The 22785-nt window shown below is 39.5% G+C and overlaps 3 protein-coding genes and 1 long non-coding RNA gene across 4 annotated transcripts; 3 read left to right on the forward strand and 1 right to left on the reverse strand.

The window, feature by feature from the left end:
* The first annotated feature begins 8538 nt into the window (after positions 1–8538).
* On the forward strand, positions 8539–13292 carry LOC137101882 (nanos homolog 1-like). The gene has a single exon (XM_067480854.1). The coding sequence runs from the start codon at positions 8711–8713 to the stop codon at positions 9392–9394; it is 684 nt and encodes a 227-aa protein (XP_067336955.1). The 5' UTR covers positions 8539–8710; the 3' UTR covers positions 9395–13292.
* A 2717-nt stretch (positions 13293–16009) lies between these two features.
* On the forward strand, positions 16010–19152 carry neff2 (neuronal intermediate filament family member 2). The gene is made up of 3 exons (XM_067480851.1): positions 16010–17168; positions 17713–17837; positions 18074–19152. Exons 1-3 carry the CDS (start codon positions 16161–16163, stop codon positions 18132–18134), a joined length of 1194 nt encoding a protein of 397 aa, XP_067336952.1. The 5' UTR covers positions 16010–16160; the 3' UTR covers positions 18135–19152.
* LOC137101884 (uncharacterized) lies at positions 17526–20500 on the reverse strand. The gene is made up of 2 exons (XR_010911115.1): positions 20363–20500; positions 17526–19478 (listed from the first exon to the last, which is right to left on the reverse strand). It is a non-coding gene; the product is annotated as an uncharacterized lncRNA (long non-coding RNA).
* mrps26 (mitochondrial ribosomal protein S26) lies at positions 20400–22564 on the forward strand. Its single transcript, XM_067480855.1, has 4 exons — positions 20400–20752; positions 20997–21143; positions 21932–22055; positions 22188–22564. Exons 1-4 carry the CDS (start codon positions 20532–20534, stop codon positions 22317–22319), a joined length of 624 nt encoding a protein of 207 aa, XP_067336956.1. The 5' UTR covers positions 20400–20531; the 3' UTR covers positions 22320–22564.
* Positions 22565–22785: the final 221 nt, after the last annotated feature.

Here is a 22785-nt window from a genome sequence, read left to right on the forward strand (position 1 = left end):
CCATGGGTCTGTTTTACAGAACATACTGAGCATGTTCTCACGAAAATCCTGCCTCACATTCAGCTGCAGTCGAATCTCAAATTGCAAAGACTGCAAACTTCATATTGAAAGCTCGAAGAGGAAATTAACTTTGCTTATTAAATATATAAGATCAGATTTTAAAAAAGGGGTTGATATTCTGACTATATATCTAGGAATTAGCCTTTTCAACTATAGAAAAGGTGAAAGATGGTGAGACACATGTATGTGTTACTGGATATAATATTGTGATATTTATTAAATTTGAAAATACTTGGAAATATGAAATGGCTCACTTTGTCCTGTAGGCTGGTTGCATATCATTCCCCCACACTAAGAAGAAACCTAAAGACACTGTTTTTGTTATCTACACATTGAAAACCCACAACGAACCAGATTTTTGGGTTTGAGGGTTTGACCAGCCAATGAAAACATCTGACAAACCACACAGGTGAACACACACACAGACAGCAGGGTGAATTCTGCCTGCAACAGTCATCCATGATAATTTAGATTCCCCAGATGATGTATGTGTGTGAGTGTGCTTTTGGACCCAGACGCCAGTCTTGGCCCACTGTAATAAGATCAGCCTGTTTGGTCCAAACAGGCTGAGCCTCTCTCAGGGTGGCCCATCTGGCCAGTGCCCAGGCCGCGGCGCCAGCCACCAGCTCCGCTGAGTGGGGACCCATCTGTGGTATCGACCATTATATCACCAGGCCGGTCCCAAATCTGCACATGGGACCACTGGTCTGTGTGTGTTCTGCAGATGGGATAGTGGTTCAATTAATAGCAGCAAATCACTCCTGGTGAATGTTTTAACTTGTCTGACGATAAGACAGGCAGGATTACATCAGCAACTCATTTCGGTCTGATAGTATCAGGTAAGTTGTCTGTTGCAAGAAATCACTACTGATAAAAAAAAATACAATTATTTTAAATCACTCTTCTGATGGGCTTACAGATAAAAGTGTTCTGGAACGGTTAAAGAAATAGTTAAGCACTTTTAGGTTTTTTGTTAATGCACTGGTTTCTAAACAAAAACGGATACTTTACCTATTGAACTAATCTTAATTAGAAGCATTTGCCATTTAAGTTTCTCTTCTCAACTTGAAATCAAACAAGTGAGTGAACTGAGCTTCTTAAAGATATCGGGTACCTGCTACGTGAGCATGTGGTTCTGTTCGAATGAGCAGTTTGATATAATGACTGGTTAAGAAGAGCTAGTGTGTTGTGTTGTGTTGCTGCAGATCAGGCTGACATGGACACTTTGTGTGAGAACGAAGAAAAAAAAACTAATCTTTCACACGTTCACACAAGTTCATTAGAGATGAGAACGACACCTGTAACTGTACAAAACAAGGATGCTGGCAGCTGCAGCCTTAAAATGTTTAGCATTTTATTAAGATTAGAAACACATGACTACTAATGACAAATTTCACACCATTGTCAATTATAAATTAACTCTTTCAGGTCCTAAACCTATATGTCAACCCAGGAGATTGGCACATACAGAAAGAGTATAGGAGTTTAAAGATGACTATATTGCAGAATATTTGTAAAAACTAAGAATGTGATTTGCCATTTAACCATGTAGGTAACCTACACAAATGTTATCTCTGCTGTGCTGAAGTATACAATTTCTTTGTAATTTTGTTTCAGGAAACTAAATGCGAGTTGACAGAACATGGACATGACAGCAGCTGCATAGCTGAAAGATCATGAGAGAAAGGCGAACATGAGCTAATATGAGAGGAGCCACATCTGCTGAGGAGATTTAATGATCTGTGTGGTATGAGTGCATATCAGCAGTGCACAAGAAACATGACTAATGGGTTAGGAAAGGATTTTAGTACAGGGCAAACACACAGTATTGTAAATCGGTTTGATTTAAAAATAGAGTAGTTAGCTGGGGTCTACAGAAAAAAAGGGAAAACATCACCAATAAGCAGCTTTGAGAAAAGTTAGTACTATTAATAAACCACAAACACTATAATAAGCCCATCTTTGCAATCACATTGGGTAGAAAATCACCAATCAACCCACCATCGCTCCTGCAATTACTTGTGGCACAGATGAAGGTTTGTGAGGTTGTCTTGTTTATGGAGTCCAACATTAGTGGGTGGAGACACAGAGTTGAAAGAAATATAAACAGCATAATAATAGTGCTAACATGTTGCTGTTCAGCAGGGTTTTAGCTTAGCTTGCTAGCATAGCATGCTAACATTTGCTAATTACCGCTGAACAGGGAGCACACCGATACTGGAATGTCATTAGTTCTACAGCTATTTGGCCAGAAAATATTGGCCCCTTTAAAAGTGAAGATGGTGCTGGGAGAACGGTTAAGGAATCACTAAGGTTGTTACAATGAATCCTGACTGGAAAACGGGAAACTGTGTATTACGTTTGATGGCCCTCCATCATGTTGGTCATTAATAACTAAAATCTATGCATGTGAAGGATGGTGGAACAAATCTACTGAGGTTGCAATGTGCTCTTCCTAAAAATAGAGTTGTTGTTTTGTCTGTAACTGGAAATAATTCTCCAACTATACATTTCTCTAAGAAAGTTAGCTGACTGCTTTCAATATTTATCTATGCCTGTAAACTAAATTGGTGGTTTGCTCATTAGCAGCAGTTCTTACAGGTTCTGCCTGTAAAGGTTTCGGTCAACCATTAAGATCATTTCTCTACAGAGCAGCTCTGGAATTCAGGAATGGTTTACTTAATAATCAGCAGCCCCCCTAATGTACAGCACTGGGACAACTGGGCATCACAATGGTAAAATAATTTCTATGCTTACTATCAAACCTTCGACATTTCATTCACACATTCACTACTTTACAGTGCTATGTTACTGTACATCCCATTAAGCTCCACTCATTCATTTTAAGCATGCATACCCACAGTGGCAGTAAAAGCCCTGGTAGTGCTAGAGTTAGCAGTATCCTAGATGCACACATCCGCATTGTTTTAGCAAAAGGATATTTCTGCTGGGTAAAAAACTACAAGTAGACTTCAAACGCCTCGCAGTCCACTCGCCTGACTGCACAGTTTAAAAGCTCGACATGGTGTGTCGGACAATGGCCGCTCTCGAAAGCATTGTGGTAATCAGGGCCAATGGAATTTTCCCTGCATCATTAAAAAGGGATTGGTCTCTTCACTGCGTTCATGGGAAGTGCCGTTAGTTAACCCAACAAAGGTGCTCTGGCTGTGGACCCCCAGAGATGAAGGGCATTGCAGGGGCTCAGCGAATTCAATTCTAATCCTCTCGGCCCCATTGTACTGATACACTGTAAGCCCTTTGACCACTTCCCGCTCTAATCTCTGCCGATTTAGGTGAGTTAACAAGTTTCTGATCCACGGGCCCACAACTTCCCACCTCCTCCTCCTCGGTTCTCCTGGTGGTGACAAGTTTGGTCACAGCAGCTGACTTCAACAGTGTTTTCAGTACCTTATTTAGCAGTGATAATAGATATCATTTTGAAAAAAATAAATCAAGCAAAGTTGCAGTAATAAAATGAAAATGGTCTCACGTAGAGCAGGTCAACTTATTGATTAGTCAAGTTCCAAAACATTTACCTGAAACCATCCATCTGAGACCCTGTGTTATACAATTCTCCAGAAAATACCAAGTATTTGATGTTTTAACTTCCCCGATGTGACGATGTGCTGCTCTCGTCCTGCTCTAATGTAATAGTAAGCTGAAAAGGGTTTTAGGTGGTTGGTCAGACAAGTCACACAATGAAATACATCATAATGGGTTTCAAAAAACAAGTTAATTGTCACAAAATAAGAAATCATGAAAATAATTGGAAAATTAATTGATAATGAAAATATTCATTTGCAGCACCCTCAGTTTTATCATGAATCTGACGACGAATTAGTTTAATAAAGTCTGCCAACCTGAAAAATCTCTTATCTGCATGTGCTTTGACAAAGAATTTAATGGCAAAAGAAAGTGTTACAGAAGGTGACAAGGAGCATGTGTTTAATATTCTCCCCAAAAAAATCTGTTAATACCTTTAAACTGATCTTGTGACCTCGGTTCATTTCAGAAGACTTTTTTCCATTTGTTACAGGCTTTTTAATTTATAATAAGGCAGTAACAAATGATTATTAATCAATATTCATTTTGTTTTTAAAATGTAAACAGTAAAAACTGGCTGTCATCTCTTACCAGAAGCAAATGTGACTTCTGAAAATTCTTCAAATTGTTTGGTTTTGTCTTTCCAACAAAACCTAAAAGATATTCAGCTCACATTACATTAAACAGAGTAAAGCAATAAATCATCATAAGGCAGAACTAGAATGAGAATTTGGAGCATTTCTGCTTGAGAAATTAAAGTAATTTTTATCAAAAATACATAATAATTTTATGTAGGAGGAGGAAGGGGGTGTTAAGTAATAGCAGACCACATTCAAAGAGCTTGTGGTTGCAACAAAGCAGTTGACAGGCCAAAAGACACCCCCTAATTTTGGGTTGACCTTGGCTTGTTTAGCATTCCCCACTGCTGCTGGTGACAGTGACACGTGTTTATAGTTGTGTTGACTCTAAGAGCTGGGGTCTGGGGGTGGCAGAGAGAGTGTGTGTGCAGATGGCTGGACCGTTAAAGATGCAGTCTTATATTCCCAAGAGAGGAGGCAGAGGTCAGCGATCAAAGCCCCAACTGACTCCCCACCCAACTCTGTTTCTAGGGAGGTAAAGAGATCCAGAATGAACCTCTGCTGAGGTAATATTATGCAGTTTTTTTACAATTAATGCAGCGGCAGGAATAGCAGGGGTCTATAAGGAGTGGTGGTGGGCTGTTTGTGCAAATGCATCTGCGAGAGTGTATGTTTGCATGGAAGAGATTGTTGTGTGTGTCTGGTGCCAGCCCATTGTAACTTGCACAATATAGCAGTGCAGCTGGCACGTGGTACACACACACACACAGACACGGCAGAGTCTAGAGAGGTCTTTTAATTAAGGGATTTGTTAATTTTCTATTCAAGTTGACAGTGATGAATGGGGGAGCAGTGCCTGCCCGTCGCTGCCTCGGCTGTGCGGCAGACATAGTTGCCTAGGAGGCCTCTGGGTGCGATCATCACATTCTCAAACCGTATTTACACATGGAGATTGTTAACCCTTTGGGAGCCAGAGTCACTGCATTTAATGAAGAGGAAAAAACTACTAGAGGTGGCTCTTAGTCTTTGGCAGTCTGTGTGGAGGCCAGATAGGACTGAGAAGTAAACACAGTTGAACAATGGTCACACATTGTGTGAACAACGAAAGACTGGCTGTTACTATTTGGCTACAGCGGATGTTACACTTATAGTGTTTATTGTTATCTTGCCAGTTACCAGTTGAAGCTTATCTCACACTTCTTAAGTGCCTATGTGATACATCAGTTAGATGTCTACAGTGCAAATTATAGGTCTCATTCTTTTGTGCTCTAACTTGGGAAAAAATGTTAAGACTGGTAGTTATAGTATTTTCACAAGTACTAACCATATCTTATATACATACTATACAACTATTTCAACCCCTTATTCACTGTGTTGTGTCACCTTAATAACATTTTTGTAGCAAAATAGTTCATGTTTTTCTTACTGTATTTACTACTAGAGGTAGTAAATTGCATACAAGCAAAACTACAAATAAAATGCCAAACACTGTTTGGATTTACTGTGGTTGTATCAATTTAAACATGGTCAAATTTAGCCCTTGGTAACAATATGACTGTCTTGGTTAAATGCAGAAAAGGTGTGGTCAGATGTGGTCAATCAGAATTTGTTGTAAATGCAATAAAATGACCATCATACAACTTTAGCAGATACAGAAATAGTGACTTCAAGTCATATAAGAAAAAGGAGCACAGGTTATAATACTCCTATTCTTAAGGCTTTACACCGATTGAGGTTAGTTATAGAGTAGCGTTAATATGCCAAAGCTGGATTACAAATAACAGAATGTAAATCTAGTATATTCTTTAGGAAGCGATCAGCAAGTAATGCTTCAATCCTACTATACTACAAACAGGTGGAAGCAAATTCATTTATTATATCAAACATCCACATTTTGACCAATTTTATATTTAAATTAAAAGGGGTTTTTCCTTAGGTCTTTGATTAATTTTCATTACAGCATTCAAAATTGTGATTTATGACTGCACTGTGCCTACACTAAAACTATACTCCCCATCTATTATTTCTGTCTACTTTTATTATATTCCACTCTTCATTAAAACATTTATATTTAATTTGCATTATGTAAAGCACTGTTTGCATTGCATTCTGTGTTTTATAGATGCCTCCACTCCTATTATGATGCCAGAAATAATTGTGAGAGAGCATCTGCAGTCTTTTCTCCAGTGATGGAACTGTGAATGAAACTCTTCAAATTTAAAACTGAATGTATTTTATATTCATTATCAATACCTTCATTGTTGCTGCCAAACATGTTTTACATAACGAATAATATAGGCACCCTGGAGCAACACAACCATGCATCATATTGTCCCTCATGCAATTTATCTATTGTGATATGGCAGCCATTCATCTTTTAAATGCTCTCTCATGATTTCCTTTGTGCATATAAAGCTGGAGGTGACCTTGAAAACGGACCATGTGGTGTATTCTGATGGTAATTTATTCCCACATACAAGAAACTGACTCGCTAACATGATTTGCTTCATTGTACCATCTACACTCACTGGAAACTTCCATAGCAGCAGCCAATACATTTCCTCTTCAAATAATACTTGAATGATTTAAAGTGTAACTCATTCTGTTTGTGATACTAGGATTTACTGATTGCCAACCTACACAAAAACCTTGAAACCTTAATAAAATACGTGGATAAAGCCGTGATACACTGGTGAGAACACATCACTGAACACAAAAACAGGAAGATATGTGTTGTGAAGATTTTACTTAAATTTGTGCATGACACTGAATTACTGGATAATTTTCAGTCCCACCCTATGTCTATGTTAGACTACTAATGATTTACTACTACTGATTTATTCACCCCACCCCCCCAACCCCCCTACCCCACACACACACACTGCACATTACTTCTGTCTCAACTTTGACTTTCCCTAATATTTCACTGGAGAGTGTGATGAAAATAGTAACAGAGTCATTGTCCCAGCACTTAAGTCAGTTATCAAGCTCTTTCTCGTGAGCCTTTCTCACTTGGCTTTGACTCACAGACAGACACACACACTCCGTTTTAATGCATATTAATGAAGTTAAACGGCCTGCTGTAGGGAGGAGACAATGGAGCAGAGGAGGACTGGTTGTGAGCACAAAGCCGCAGACTCTGGGGACACAGAACAGGTGCAGGGAGGACATGGCAGGTCCATGTGGAATGACTCACTATAGATTCATCAATGCAGGTGAAGTCCTAAAAGGCATGATGCTGATTTTGTTTTGTAATCATGTTTAGTGACAAACGGTTTTTGTGTACTACACTGCATTTCTGAAACATCCAACCAAGACAAAGGGCCTCCTACAAGATACAAGTATTTTGCTTAATAACTTCTAGTTACTTTAAGTGTCTTTACTTTATCCCTTTACCAGGTAGTGTTCAGGAGATTTGCTTCTTAAAGCAACGTAATGTGAATACAAAGAGATGTAGGACAAAATCAACAGCCCTTAGAGTGTTGTTTTAAGACAGATTAAAAAACACATAGTGATCTGTTAAATCACAGGGTCTCTGCTTTCACAGACTGTGCTTTGGATGGCATTTACTGTAGAGGCCTAAATGTACAAGAATAAACGCAAAGATTCAAAGAAACAAAAGTATCTCAGAATAGCACAATTAACTTGATTGCTGCACAAAGATATGTGTAATTTTTTAACTACACAGAAATGATTCGAATTACGCACCTCAGTGTACCGTCATGTACAATAGTGCGTTATGTTTATGATGTGAGGGTTCAATAGACTTCAGACCTTCTGTTGTTGTGTAAGGTCCAAAGACCTTCAAAGAAATGTGCTTCTAGAGGATCTTTGTTAAGTCTGAAAAAATAACCCTGATAACATAGTCAGGTTTATCTGAATTTAACCTAGACCACATCTCACACTTAACCATACAGGTTCCAATGTTTCTGGAGCTGGAGCCAAACTAAATACAATAAATCACAGTCACATGGCCTCTGGTGCATCAGTTTTCACCATTCTCTTTTAAAAAATCTGTCCCTTGCAAGTCCTGCAACTTTTTAATCATAGAAGTTCCGTTTTTGCACAAACTACAATTGCTGCTGGAAGTAAACACAGCACCAGGAAGTCTTTTATATGACATAGCAACAGAAATTTGCTCACTTATTTATGTTTTAAGACACTGGCTCAGAATAATAATGAACCATAATGAAGAGAAATACCTTTCACAGAATAATTAAGAGATAATAATTTGGTGGTCATAGTGATATCCTGGGATGGCACAATCATTTTCCCAGCTCACTGACTCCCTGCTCAGCTGTGTAGAATAGATCCTTCTCAGGGGCCAGAGAGATAATCAACTTGAACCAAGCCACGCCCCCCTGTTTTATTCAGGGGGACTTATCAGCGCCTACATGTTGACTGCTCCGCATACAGGACCAAGCAAGAGGAGAGAGTATATTACCTCTGCGGGCGATCCATGCTGATAAACACAGCATCCGAAACGCCTTTTCTCCTCTGTGGACATTAGAATTTGCAGTTCCGCCAAGATGGATTTTTTAGACCGCGGTTACCTGGAAGCGCGATCTCCGTATGATTACACCTTTAATTTTTGGAACGACTACCTGGGCCTGTCCACACTTGTCGCTAAAAATAAGATCAACAGTCCGTCCTGTAGCCCAAACTCTATAACCGAGTCTCTTAAAGCGACTCTTGGCTTGGAGGACGATTCCCCGGTTTGCTCCTGCGTAACTGGGCACGGCAGGGACAACGACGGACACTTGGACTGCTGCTGCGCGGCCCCGAGCTCCCCACCGATCTCCATCTATGATCTCAAGGAGCGCATCTCGCTGCTCAGGCCGTACGAGCACCTTGCTGGTGACTCACCGCTGGGAGACAGAGATTCACCGTCCTATAGAGGAAGCTTCGCTGGTCTCGACCTGCTCTCCATGGACCGAAGGTGCAAACAGATTCAGAGGGGGAAGCCGGAGCCGAAGGTGTGCGTCTTCTGTCGGAATAACGGCGCACCAGAGGAGGTTTATGGCACCCATATCCTGAAGACCGCCGACGGCCGAGTGCTGTGCCCCATCCTCCGGGCATACACCTGCCCCCTGTGCAGTGCCAACGGCGACAACGCGCACACCATCAAGTACTGCCCGCTTTCAAAAGATCCGTCCAGCCAGAGAGTGGCAAAGGGGGGCAGAGCGATTGGCAAAAGGCTGAAAATCTTCTAAACGAGGAGATGAACGAAGTTTGAGTTGCACTGTCTGAAATTACTAGTAATTATGTCCAATTTCATGCACAAGACAAGTCTGGAGAGAGATTAAAAAAACATAAGATTTGTATTAATTTTTTGTATATGTCACCGCTTCTTTTGTAATGTTTTCCTCTCTCTCTCTCGTAACTCTATGGGCACATAGTTTACACTTGGACGCATTGCGCGCAAAACCCCAGCCCTCTATGGACTTGAGGATCAAAAATGAACCAAAGTACTGTACAGCTCGACCTGTAAATGACCACGTTCATGCTGTAATCAGAAGTTGCTGTGTTTCAAAAAGCGCAGTGCCAGTGCAAACAGCCCTGTGCATGTCAACGGGCTGGTTTGTGACATGCCAACATAAATTAATATGCAGCACTCCTGATATGAATGTTTAGTCCCATATTCCATTGGCCCACGGAAAGAGTAAAGAGTCTGACAGGCCATGCAAGATGCAAGATATACTTCTTTATATCCAGCACATTTTTTCCTAAAATAAATGTTTTCTACCAAAGGAATACACTTTTGTATTAGCTTAAAAGGTAATTTCTGTATTGTTTATATGTGGATGTCCTATATTCTCTATGTGATTTTATGTGGATAGTATTTTACAGAATTCAAGTGAATGTAAAAAAGTGAAAGGTAGATCTGACAGGCAGTTCAACTACCTGCTCTTCAAGTAGCTCCAAGCTCCTTTATTTCTGTCAAAAAATACAAATGTTTGGTTGATTTTTTTTTTGTGTACCTGCAATTCTTGTAAATGTATAAAAGGGGGCAAACAATTTTAGCAATGAAAAGCCTGACATTCCAAAGTCTTTATCTGTCGACACAAACATTTTATGTGCTTATTTTTACCTTATGTAACATTAGGAAATATATTCACTGTAAATTACTTCTGAATAAACATGTAATTTGCATTTCTTTATATTACTGGACCTACAACTGACTTGTAGCAGTATGCTATAAAGCTCTGAGTGTCACAGCCTGCACCAGCTTCATGATAACGTGGCCGAGAATGTTTTAATATCTTATCTAAAAAGGTCCTTGCATTTGTCCTGTTTACATGCGATGCAAATGCGCCACCTAGTGCTCAAAAACTTAAATGGCATCATCCACTGCAGTCTGTACTAAAAGATCTCCACAGGTCTTGCATGCTGTAAACGCTTATTAAAATTTAAGTGTGATTCTAAACCAAGACAATTTTATGCGATGGATTAGTTGTTTTATACGGGACAAAATCAGAAAGGTCTCCAAAATTCAGCTCGGATTAGAGACGTCTCCTGATGTGTTAGCAACCCTATCTAACTGGGTCTGAAAACATAGACAAACTTATTACTTAATAATATTTGTGCAACTCTATCTTGCATTAATGGATGGTACTTTTATATATCATCTTACTTGTGACATAAGTAATGTCACAAGTATTCTATTCAAAAACCGTATTTGAAATATTAGATTTAGGTACTTTCTAATTGCCAAAGTTGACAGTTTTTTGACCGCGTTTTTTGGTGTTGTGAACATGAAAAATGCTCAAAAGAACTACAGCTGAATGCAAAATTCAAACATTGAAAACTAAGTGAAGGTTAAAAAAAAAAACCTCCCCTGCGTAAAAGCATTCCAGTGTAATTGACACAAGAGCTCTTTTTCACAGCAGCACACATTTTGAGGTGACAGAGTAGAGAAAGCACAAATATTACTACTAACATTAACTATGACTCAAGTGTAAGATATCAGCGTGATAGTGGGACAGAACTGAAGTATTTAAATGGATTTCAGTCATCGTTTATTCATTATTTACACATGTGTGTATCCATCTGTCAAAATGTCTTTGGTGAAAAAAGGCCCATTGAGGAGTAGCCCACCCAAAACCACCATATCGTGTGTGTTTATGATTATACACAGGCCGTATTGTGAGGAGCTTCTTCTGTACAAACAAAGACAGCTGGTGAGACTATTTTGGGGGGAAAGTACCCTACTAAATAAAGTTTTTCCATTTAGATATAAAGGAGATATGAAGGGCTGAATAGTTTAGGGCCAAAAAACATTTCTGCTGTGTTACGAACAGCATTTACGAGCATTTGGTTTTCATGCACCACGTTTCTGGCACAAACCCACAGAAAACTTGAGGTCTGCTCTAACTCTCAGTTTATTTAAATCAGAGTTTAAGACTCATCTGTTTGCTGTTGCGTTTAAGTCAAATCAAATTCTGAGATATGATTTCTACATTGCATCTAATTATAACACCACTGTTATTTGTACTCCTGTTTTATTGTAATCTTTTAAAATCATACTTAACCGTATTTTATGGTATTTTCTTGTCATATCACTCAAAATGTGCTTCATACTTCATGCCCATTAATGCTTCACTTAAAGCCTTTTTAGTGGTAAATAAATAAACGTGTATGAATTGTTGTAACTGTATCGTATTGCAAACTGATACTGCAAGGGGGGATCTAAGTCACAGTTTCACTGTTCACACAAATCCAATGCCACTGTGAGAAACTAATTGAGAGAACTTCAGCTTCAAGTTTGCTAGGAAAGTATCAAGATTTCAAACACCTCATTGATGAAAGACATTTTCTAGCTGAGGGCTGTCACCTATTGGCATACAAGTTCTATTATTTGTTTATTTATAGGTTTGAAAGCTTTTTATCTGCTATAGCTAAATATGTTGTTGAATAAGATGGCAGCTGTTGTGAAAGAGCCATGAGACCTCATGGGGATGCCAGGCTTTTCTACCCAAAGTTTTCTTCCAAAACATGTTGCTTCATATCCCAAATGTTCATATGGTTTCATATGTTTTCTTTTTCATTTATTCTAAAGGCTATATTGCCTGTGTCGGGCTGGTATTTTTAAAAGGTACTAACTGCATGTGCATACTCAAAATTAGAAAAGATTTTGTACCCAAACAGAAACCACTGGTGGAAATTTGGTTTAACTGTCAGTAATGATCAATAACTAAATTAACACTGCTGATAAATTATAGACAGTTTTGAAAATGTGTAAATCTGTTGTATAAATAACAGGTAACGCTTTGTTTTAATGGTCCCATTTTAAGTTAATTCCCTGGAAATGTTCCTTGCTTTTTGAAAGTTGGTATTTAGCTGTTCATTACCCAGATTTTCCAATGAAGAAAACCCAACTGACTCAGCATTTATACTATAGTTTAGTTTCTACAAACTGGACCAGTGAAGTAAAGTTACTCAGCATGGCACATTATTATATGATCAAGAACTAATGATTATTGCAATCTTTAGTAGATGATGATATCTGTTTATAACAATTCCCACCTACAGTACTTACTTACATTATTTTCCATGTCCCTTATCAATAACACATACCTTATGGAACATTTCCTAGAAGGCAGCAACTAAATACTAACAAAGCTTTGGGGAATTTTAAAGAACATTTAAAGGAATTGTTTTGGGGGAAAAAAAACAGTAAAATGAAACAAAATCAGGTATTATGTACTGACAAAAGCTGACTTGTTCCTGGTCCCTGGTCCCTGGTCCTTATATGGTAAAAGAAGATTGTGCAAAACAAAAGAGAGACATCTGGACACTTAGAGCAAAGTAATACATTATACAGGATGTAAGTAGCATAATACAAAAGTATTTTTGGAATACTGGGAAACTACAGGGTTCAGTACTGGGAAACAAACAAAGTCTTGAAAAAGAAATCATAATAATAGCCTTGTTCTTATTTTATAATTACAAAGGAAAAGGGGGAGGGCAGCCATGCAATATATAAAAGCCTGCACAGCATATTTATAATGTAATTACAATGATTAAAATAATTACTAGGTTCCTTATTAACCATTTAGGATGCCCTCAATCATGCATTAAGACATAAAATTATGATAATGGCATATAAGGCTTTTACAGAAAAAGGTCTAACTACTCTAACTCTTTAAAAATGAAAACAAATGTTAAAGGCACATTCCTTTATTCTTATTAAAAAACATCAGGATAATTTAAACACTTCTTCTAAGTAGTTTAATGTTACAGCATTTATTTGCTGGATAATATTTGAAGCATTTTATGGTTGTTCACCAATTGACTCAGTTATTTGTTTTCTCAAGATCTGCATGTATTTCCCATTCCAGTCTTATCCCCTTTCCAAATTATGTGATGAAGCCTAATACAAAACAATAAATCCATAAAAAGAGTGCTCCTTTCATATATTTCTATCTCTCAATAACATTATTAGTGAATAAAACCTGTATGTGTATTTTGTGTTAATAAAGTAGTGATATTATTTACTTGCAGAGTCAGATGAATGTCATGGGTCAAACAGTGAGAGCTTGCAGAGAAGTAGGTTGACAAGTCCAGACACTCTAGAGTATAAGACTGGCTTTTAAAAGACTGTCCTAAAATCCTCATCAATCTGAGGCTGTCAGGTCAAAGTGTCCTGTGTAAGAACATAAACTTTGTCTTAATGTTCAACAAATACTAAGTATGATTTACAGATACCCTCTGACTCATCTGTGGCACAGGAAGGTAGAGCGGTTGTCCACCAATCTCACAGTTGTTTGTTCAATCCCCGGCTCCTCCGGTCACATGTCGAAGTGTCCTTGAGCAAGACACTGAACCCCAACTTAGTTGCTCCCGGTGAGTGTTGGCCAGCTGCATAGCAGCTCCCCCATCGGTGTATGAATGTGTGTGTGATTGTGAGTGTGAATGGGTAAATAAGACGCAGTGTAAAGCGCTTTGAGTGCCAATAGGTAGAAAAGCGCTATATAAGTGCAGACCATTTACCATTTACCATTCATCTCTGGATGTTGTCAGAACATAAAGTAACTGCATTACTAATAAATGTGGTAAACAAAAGAGATAATTTAAATGAAATAAAGATGATAACCCAGTTAATTGTGTAGTGTTCATTTTGAATGTATTTCCCATTATCTGGGAAATGCCAAATACATCAATTATCTTTCACACGATTACATAAAGTAGGCGCAAATCTTCCACATCAAACTATTTAAGTATCGGTCAATCTTTATAGTCATGAAATTATTGTTTTCTAAAGCATTAAAATCTTAGTGTCTGGTTGTGAAGGTATATGCCTCCCTCACAGAGAACATACTGCTTTTCACCCAGTGAGTTGGGGAAAAACCTTTGTATCAATTTATTTTTATTGTATTTACATATTGCATTTTATGTATGTTGGTGTGTTTATTGCTTGAGAAATGCATCTGTGACTGTTATTGGCCAACTGGCTGCTGACAGCACTGATGTTGCATTTGGTGGAGAAGAGGGGGGCACCCTCCCTTGGGAAACTGAAGGCCTGCAGTGGCTAATATCAGTGTTGCAGAGTCTACTATCAGGAGAACGAGAAACAAAAAAAGTGCACATGGCAGAGCTGCAAGGAGGAAGCCACTACAAATCAACATTGATGCCCAACTACAGTTTGGTCATGTGGATACTACAAAAACAGCTATTGCTGCTGCTAGAAGCAAACAAAGCATCTAGGAGCAAACATTTACAGGTTGTTTAGAACCATATTTTCTATTAAGTATAAACTGTTTAGCTCATTAGCCTCCATTTCTGCACACTTTTTTTTAATAAAAGGAACAATGACAAAGTAAAGAATAATGAGCCATCTATCCTGTAAATGGTCACAGTGGTGCTGGAGAGGATCCCAGCTGTGACTGGGTGAAGGGCAGGGTACACCCTAGATAGATTTCCAGTTTATTTTAGGGCTAGGAAATAACTATGTTGAAGACAAGTAGAGCTAGAATAAATAACAGCAGGATAGATTCTCAATGTAAGTGGATACAGTACAAATAGATCTTTCTTCCTCAGTGGTTTCTCTCACACAGAGACTGTCAGATGCAGGGCAGTATAGAACATCAATGACTCATCAATTTGCAGTTTAAATAGATCAGATAGATACATCTAACAATGCTCAGGGTAAAATTACAATATGTAGGGCACAGCATGGGTTTCTGACATATATTAGTAATGCAGTTACCAAAAAAAAGAAAATACATAATGATCAATGATTCCGGAGTCATTTGTGCAGTGATCATTTTTCAGGGAAGAGTTATATCTGTGATATTTGATATCAAATGTTCAATTATATAATATATATATTTCAATGAAGTAATAGGCATGAATATAAAAAATACCACCATTCTCTGAGCTCATCAAAGTATTTTCTTCTAAAGCATTAAACCCTTTAAGTGACTGGCTGTCTGATTCTGTATATGCCTCAGGCATATAAACTCAGGCTCTACACACAATGTGCTGAGTTTCTCTCACTGAGTTGTGGAAAATACTTTGTTTCAAGTCATTTTCACACAGTATGCTGCAGTTATTTCTAACTTTATGTATTTGGGTGCAACCATTGTTGGAGAAATGCAAATCAGCCTGATTCGGGGCCAGTTAAACATGGTTCTAGGAACACATTGTGTAATGTGACTGCAAAGCACTTTTATGGGGACATTAAAAGAAAACCTGCTCTACCACATCTATTCTGCCTGCTTATGGTAAGAGTGAATCTGAAATCCAATTTTTTTTCTCTCTCCTCACTGCAGCACTGATCTTCCTCTGTGAGGGGAGGGGGGAAGCTCCGCTCTATATAAGCCTGGGATCTGCAGCATCACTGAGCTGGTGCAGTGCAAAACGCTTGCTCATCCTCACCGATGGTGTGCAGAACAAGGGGGACATAAAACCTTCTGAAACTAAAACATCCATGTCCTTTTCTTAAACAAACAAAAAATCCACAACAAAAAATTCATCATGAGCTACAATTCCTACTCCTCCTCCCGCCGTCCTTGGGACAACTACAGAGGATCTCGAATCACCACCAAATCCTCCATGTCTTCCTCTCTCTACTCTTCTTCTCGAGCTTCCCCGTCTGGGAAGAGGATTGTCAAGCTGGCCTCCTCTTTTCTGCCAGATGGAGCTGAGAGGATGGACCTGGCTCAAGCAAGCTCCCTCAACACAGAGCTGCTGGGCCTGCGTTCTCAGGAGAGGGAGCAGCTTGTGGATCTGAATGACCGCTTTGCCATGTACATCGAGAAGGTGAGGCACCTGGAGATGCAGAACCGAGCCCTGCTAGCTGAGTTGGAGGCACTGAGGAAGCGGCAGAATGACCCGTCCCGTCTACATACACTATATGAGGGGGAAGCGCGGAGTTTGAGAGCCATGGTTGATTCAGAGAATGGGGAGAAGATGCGGATGGAAGCAGAGAGGGACTACTTGCATGATGTCTATGAGCAGATGAAGGAGCGCTATGAAGAAGAAGCAAGGCGTCGAATGGATGCTGAGGAGGCCCTGCAGAGGGCCAAAGAGGAAGCAAGCAGGGCTGTGATCTCCAACTGTGATGCCGAAGCCACTGTGGTCTCTCTGTGTGATGAGATGTCTTTCCTGAAGAAAGTGTTTGCTGAGGAGCAAGCAGAGCTGCAGGCCCAGTTGCAGGTGGCTAGCATAAGCGTGGATGTGGAAGTATGCAGGCCTGACCTCTCCACCGCCCTGCGAGACATCCGGGCGCAGTACGAGCGGCTGGCAAACAAGAACATGCAGGCTACTGACGACTGGTACAAAAGCAAGTTTGCAAGTGTGGCAGAGATGGCCAGCAAAAACAACGAGGCTGCACACGCCATCCGGGAGGAGACAATGGAGTACCGGAGACTGCTACAGACCCGGTCCTCGGAGATTGAGGCTCTGCGGAATGTCATCGACTCGCTTAATAAGCAGCTGGAGGAACTGGAGGAGACGCAGGGAAGGGAAGTGGCAAAATACCAGGTGAACTACCAATGTCTGCCTGAATATGAGCCAAAAGGGTAACGTAAAGCATTCTGTGGTGCCTGGTCAGGTTATCGGCCTCTTTTATGCTTCAATATGACTTTAAATGTTTTCTGTTCTTATTTATATTATTTATATATAATCTTATTTGTATAGTATTTTAAACAAATACAAATGAAAAAAGGGTCAGGAAAGATTATCATTTGAAAATAAACACTTTTAGAAAGTGAAGAGACAGAGCAAGTCTTTTCTCTTTTCTTCATTATGACATGTGAATGTCAATGTAGTAGCAGTAAAAACTCACAGCAGGGGTGAAAATCTTCAACATTACTTCTGTAGCTTTTGTGTGTGGTCTACAAATACTAATTGTATGTCCCAAAACAGTATTTAAATAAATGTTTTTACCATGCTCAAAGATTTACAGTAATTTAGTAAATACAATAATAGTTACTGCGAGGCTGTATAGCTCACTAAAATATCTCTTGTGTGTCGTGTTAGTATCTGATATATTTGACAATAACTGGCTTTGATTTTTCATTCATAGATACGGATAAGTGAGCTGGAGCGGGATATCACTGAAGCCAAGCAGGAGATGACACGCTATATGAGAGAATACCAAGACCTTCTCAATGTGAAAATGGCACTTGATATTGAAATAGCCGCATACAGGTGAGACTCCCACCGACACAAAGCACGAACTAGATGTGACAAGTACAGTATGGTATAACTGTTCCTATTATGGTCACTGGTCACATTATATGGTTCTGCTGACCAAACATGCAAAATAGATCATTTGGTTTTTATTTTAATGGATCCATACAATTATTTTCACACTTCAATTGCATAAATATGCAAATAATTGACAGTAAACTGAAGGATAATCCTTTTTTCCCCTTTCGTTGCAGGAAACTTCTGGAGGGGGAAGAAATTCGCCTAACTTATCCTTCCCTTCCCATCCTAAACTAAAATCAAAATGCCACCAACCTGGCATGACCCTGGATTCTTCATACTCATTATTCCCCCTGTCCTTTCACCCCAAAGTAATCCTCCTTTCTTTACCCTCCCAAATCTAAACTGCAAAAAAAGCTCATCCTTCTCAAGACAGATGCGCCCTTGTGCTAAACAAGAGGTCCACCAGAAGTCCCCCTTCTTCTACACACGTTCAGACACCACACATTAAGAACAAAGGCTAAATGTAAAATTCAGTGTGGCTGCACTGCATTAGTTACATGGCTACGCTGGACAGCAGCATTGCTTTGGCTGAGTTCCTCTCTGTCAAACACATTAAAGTTCAAGCAACAGATTAACTATTTGACTCTTTTGACCCCCTTAGTGTGCAAACATTTGACCAATTGTTTGTGAAGGTGGACACAAATCTCAACTAACTCTGAGTGATTGGGCGTGATGTGTTTGAATCGATGCAAGCAACCTGCAGCATGACTGACCAGGAACTCTACCAATCGATTATGCATTGTCCTGCACCCCTGGTTTTGTAGTAGTAGTCAGTGAACCAGTAACCTTAAAAATGTATTTTCACTTGACTAGAGACCCATTCTTGTTCTTATTTATTCTTCCTCTGCATTTACATTTACACACAAAACTGCGAGCTTTGTATGGGTTGAAAGTCAGTTAGTTGGGGTAAATTGGTAATTTCTATTACAACTGTGTCTTTTCTCGAGTAACAGTTTGGCTGTGTAAATGCTGTGGAAGACCAATTGTTACTGGTTTGTTCTTATATTCATGCAGTGTGTCTCTTGGCCTATCTGCATTAGATTTCTTGTTCTGTGAATTCATCCAAAGCTAAACAATGAAAATAAACACAGATAACTGCAGGAGCTCCTTGTTGTTAGTCTGCTGATCTTAGACCTAATGGTGCTTTACATCTGTGAAACCTATAAAAAAAGAACAAAGTCTGCACCATTGTTCTTGGTGAACCTGTCACAGCCAGCAACAAGCTTAATAAACATAAGTGACCTGCATATGAGTTCATATTTTGTGTTTTTATTTGACAATCCTAAGGATATTTAGTAGATATAAGCTGAATTAACAGTGCACTTGTGTTACAGAAATATAGGAACTATTACTAGTAATTACTTATTGTGAAAGAAAAAATATTTTCCCTCTGATTGCTAATTATAACAGAAGCTTAGTATGTAATGTAAGCTTACTTACAGCTCTCAATGTCACAGGAACGACACATAGCAGCACTGCACCATTTCCCATGATTCCATGTTCCCGGCAGGCTGGCTGTAGCTGTAACGCTGCGATAAATTTGCCTCAGCAGGAACATCTGTCACCAGGCTGACATCCCTGAGGGAAAACGGAGAAAACAGCAAGCTCTGAGTGCAAAGCAATAATGCTGCCTATATCAAATTTGTATGGTGTCATTGTGGTGTTTTCTGCACAGCAAATGCAGCATCAATGTAACTGTGACACGTGTGATTTATTGAGCAAACTTAAAAAAAAAGGTCGGTCATCCTATTTTCAATAATTCAATAAACTGAACTACCTTTAGTGATACAAGTGGCTCCTAGTGACTTAGGAAAACAGTGTGTATTTATTTAAAAAAAAAAGAAAACGTCACAACCATAAAGGCCTTAGTCTAGTTGTCTAGTTATCTTATCCATTAACAATTCTTAAATTGATTTCTACATTTTGTCAGAGAAATATAATTAGATAGTAAGTATCTGTGCAGTACTCAAGTACAATTTTGAGCTCCAACTAATATTTGTTTTACGTTTACTCCACTCACGAGGGCAAGTTACAAACCGTGATCACCAAATCCATTATAAGACAACCGAACAAAGCTGGTTAGAGAACTTCACTTTGTACTAAGTATTAGAACTCTGACCGAAATGCTGCCCTTTACGTTAGCGTTGAGTTGGTGTGACGTCACTTCCTTTGTTTACAGTAAAAATGTTTTGTCCAAAAGACAGTATAAGTATAAACAAGCATAAATTGGAAATACTCAAAGTGCAAATATAACAAAACTATACCCGAGTACAGTAGGTGTTTGCACCAAATTCTTTCCACCTATCTAGCTAGTTAGCCTGGCAGCTAGCTGCATGTTTGCTATTAGTTGGGGCTGCACGTTTAACAACAACATACAGTAAAAAGATATCCTTTAAATAATCGATGTACTGAGTTCACAAACTATATTTTCAGCCTACAGATGGCGTTAGCTTTTCACCTACGTCTCACTTTGCTAATAACTTCCTTCGGTCAGAGGACGACAAAATGGCCGCTGCCGTCTGTCGGTAACGCTTCTGTCTCAATGTTACGGTTGACGGCATGAAGTTGTAATTAATCGTTCCAGACTTAGCGATTCTGACTCTGCGCTCGTTATCGTATTTCGACGACGTCATGTTCCAGGTAATCGGCGGGAGAAGCGGCCAGGCGGCTCGGCTCCTCGCATCCGGGAGAGCGGTGCTCGTGGAGGCTGTCCGAGGACGAAAGTCCCGCACTGACCCGGTAGCCAAGTCCAAAGAGGGACGAATCAAAGTTCCTCCGCCCGTGGATCCGGTGGAGATGGTGGTCCTCAAGGAGAGATACACCGAGTACCAGATGATCATGAGGGCGCTCCGGTACGTTAAAATGACGGAGACATGATTGGTTCAGTTTTTACCTGATGAATTCATAATTGTTCAGCTTATTATTATGGTCAAGGCATTTGTTGTCGGTAGTAGTAGTAGTAGTAGTAGTAAGTTCATAGATGTGTCCTTAAAACCACGTGTGGTTGAGTTTAAATTGAAGACGGCGTTTTTCCCACCTGTTCATATTCTAAGTTGACAGTGAATTGGACTGAGCTCTTTCTTCTGTCTCTGTCAGCTTGGAGTTTAAGGAGGAGGTGCTTAGAAAAAAGTACGAGGAAGAGACAGGCTCGTTGGCGGAGGAGAGGGCGAGGCAGGAGGCGGAGGAGCATCGCGCCCTCATGGCCTGGAATAACGAGGAGAACCTGCGGATGCTCAAAGTCAGGTGGGGACCGGGTTGCCAGATTTGACTGACACTAAGTAGCGTGTTCCGTTTGGACAATTCACGCAATAACCATATTGTTTTCATTTTAGACAATGATTTTTTACTTTTATATAAAATACCTTACATTGATATATTTAAATGTTTTTCACTACAATGTTTTGTCTACATATACAATAATAATGCTGTCAGAAAGTCTAATCGCCCTGAATCAAAAATGATGTGTCCCTGAAAGTGATCAACGGCTTTTGGCTTGTCCCTCCTGCCACAGCAGAACGTGTTATGGATGTTGATTTGGCATGAGGGTGCCCTCCCTGCCCCAACCCTCCCATGTTATCCGGGCTCGTGACCGGCACCAAAGTGGCCCTTGGTGGCTGGGCGGGTTTTCAAACCCACAAATCCTAACCCAATGCTCTACCACTGAGCCACCAGGCCCCCCTTAACAAGAGTTTTAGAAATGCCTAAGTTCAGGTCAAACTATACCATGTACATGAACCTTTCACATCACACAGTAGTCTTTAATTGACGCCTCTCCCTCTGTGTTTTTAGTTTAGGATTATACAATTAGGGCAAACTTTCATAATGGTACAAATAACAGCGAACCCAAATCTATTTTACCAGTCCAATCAAAGAAGTAGTCCAACTAAGTAGAACCCGCCCAATGTGACAACAGTGAGTGGAAAAAAAAAAACAATTAAATGTTTAAACGTATGATGTAAAACCATTTAAAAATTTTAGACCATGTGTTTTGAATACATTATGGATAAATGTCTTTCTTTTGTTCCTTACAGAATGATGAGAATTAAGAAAGAAGAAGAAGAAGCTGAGCGCAAAAGATTAGACACTGCCATTCAACGTGAGCAGGAACAGCAAGAATTCCTCAAAGAAAAGGAGAGGGAAATTTTACAGCTACAGGTATGATTTTTCTCAATCTTCTTTATCTTATGTCTGAAGTAAAATTCTTTAGGTTAAAATTGTTCTGTAAGCTGTTGTTTTTTCAGTTGGAACTCAGGCTTGCGTTAACATTCTCTTTTCTGTACCATTTAGGAGGAGGCAAAGAACTTCATCACCTTGGAGAACTTGGATCAACGTATCGAAGAGGCTCTGGACAATCCAAAAAATTACAATTTTGCTGTTGATAAAGAAGGGAGAGTTATCAAACAGACAGTGTTGCAGTGAAACGGCAGACTAGCTGTTCATGTCTGTCTCCGATGGAAAAACAAAGACGGATGCTCTGGTCAACCTTAGTGCGGCGTTTCTTCAAACGTGAACACTAAATTACATTTAGCGTGAGAACATTGCCGCACCCTTAAAGGAAATGTTTGAAAATCATTGTATGCGTACGTTCACAAAACTTGATGTACAGGCATTGTGTTATCAGAAAAGCATGAGCTTAGAGTAAATGTGAGTTTACAGAAAAAAGACCATGTTTCCAAACTTACTTGGACCAAGCTATTGCATGATGGACAACCAGCTGGCCATGCCGCATTGGTTCTTTATGTTCCGCATTGGTTCTTTATGTTCCGCATTGGTTCTTTATGTTCCACATTGGTTCTTTATGTTCCGCATTGGTTCTTTATGTTCCGCATTGGTTCTTTATGGGTTATTTTCTTCAGTGATGCACTGTCACCACAATATCTATGTT

This window comes from Channa argus, chromosome 16 (genome assembly GCF_033026475.1).
Source record: "Channa argus isolate prfri chromosome 16, Channa argus male v1.0, whole genome shotgun sequence".
Lineage (NCBI taxonomy): Eukaryota > Metazoa > Chordata > Actinopteri > Anabantiformes > Channidae > Channa > Channa argus.

Bases quoted from the DNA above. Each gene is read 5' to 3' on its own strand.
- LOC137101882 (XM_067480854.1), top strand. From the start codon at position 8,711: ATGGATTTTTTAGACCGCGGTTACCTGGAAGCGCGATCTCCGTATGAT.
- neff2 (XM_067480851.1), top strand. From the start codon at position 16,161: ATGAGCTACAATTCCTACTCCTCCTCCCGCCGTCCTTGGGACAACTAC. The intron at 17,169-17,712 runs GTGAACTACCAA...TTTCATTCATAG, and splicing joins GGGAAGTGGCAAAATACCAG to ATACGGATAAGTGAGCTGGA. The intron at 17,838-18,073 runs GTGAGACTCCCA...CTTTCGTTGCAG, and splicing joins ATTGAAATAGCCGCATACAG to GAAACTTCTGGAGGGGGAAG.
- mrps26 (XM_067480855.1), top strand. From the start codon at position 20,532: ATGTTCCAGGTAATCGGCGGGAGAAGCGGCCAGGCGGCTCGGCTCCTC. The intron at 20,753-20,996 runs GTACGTTAAAAT...TGTCTCTGTCAG, and splicing joins ATGATCATGAGGGCGCTCCG to CTTGGAGTTTAAGGAGGAGG. The intron at 21,144-21,931 runs GTGGGGACCGGG...TGTTCCTTACAG, and splicing joins CTGCGGATGCTCAAAGTCAG to AATGATGAGAATTAAGAAAG.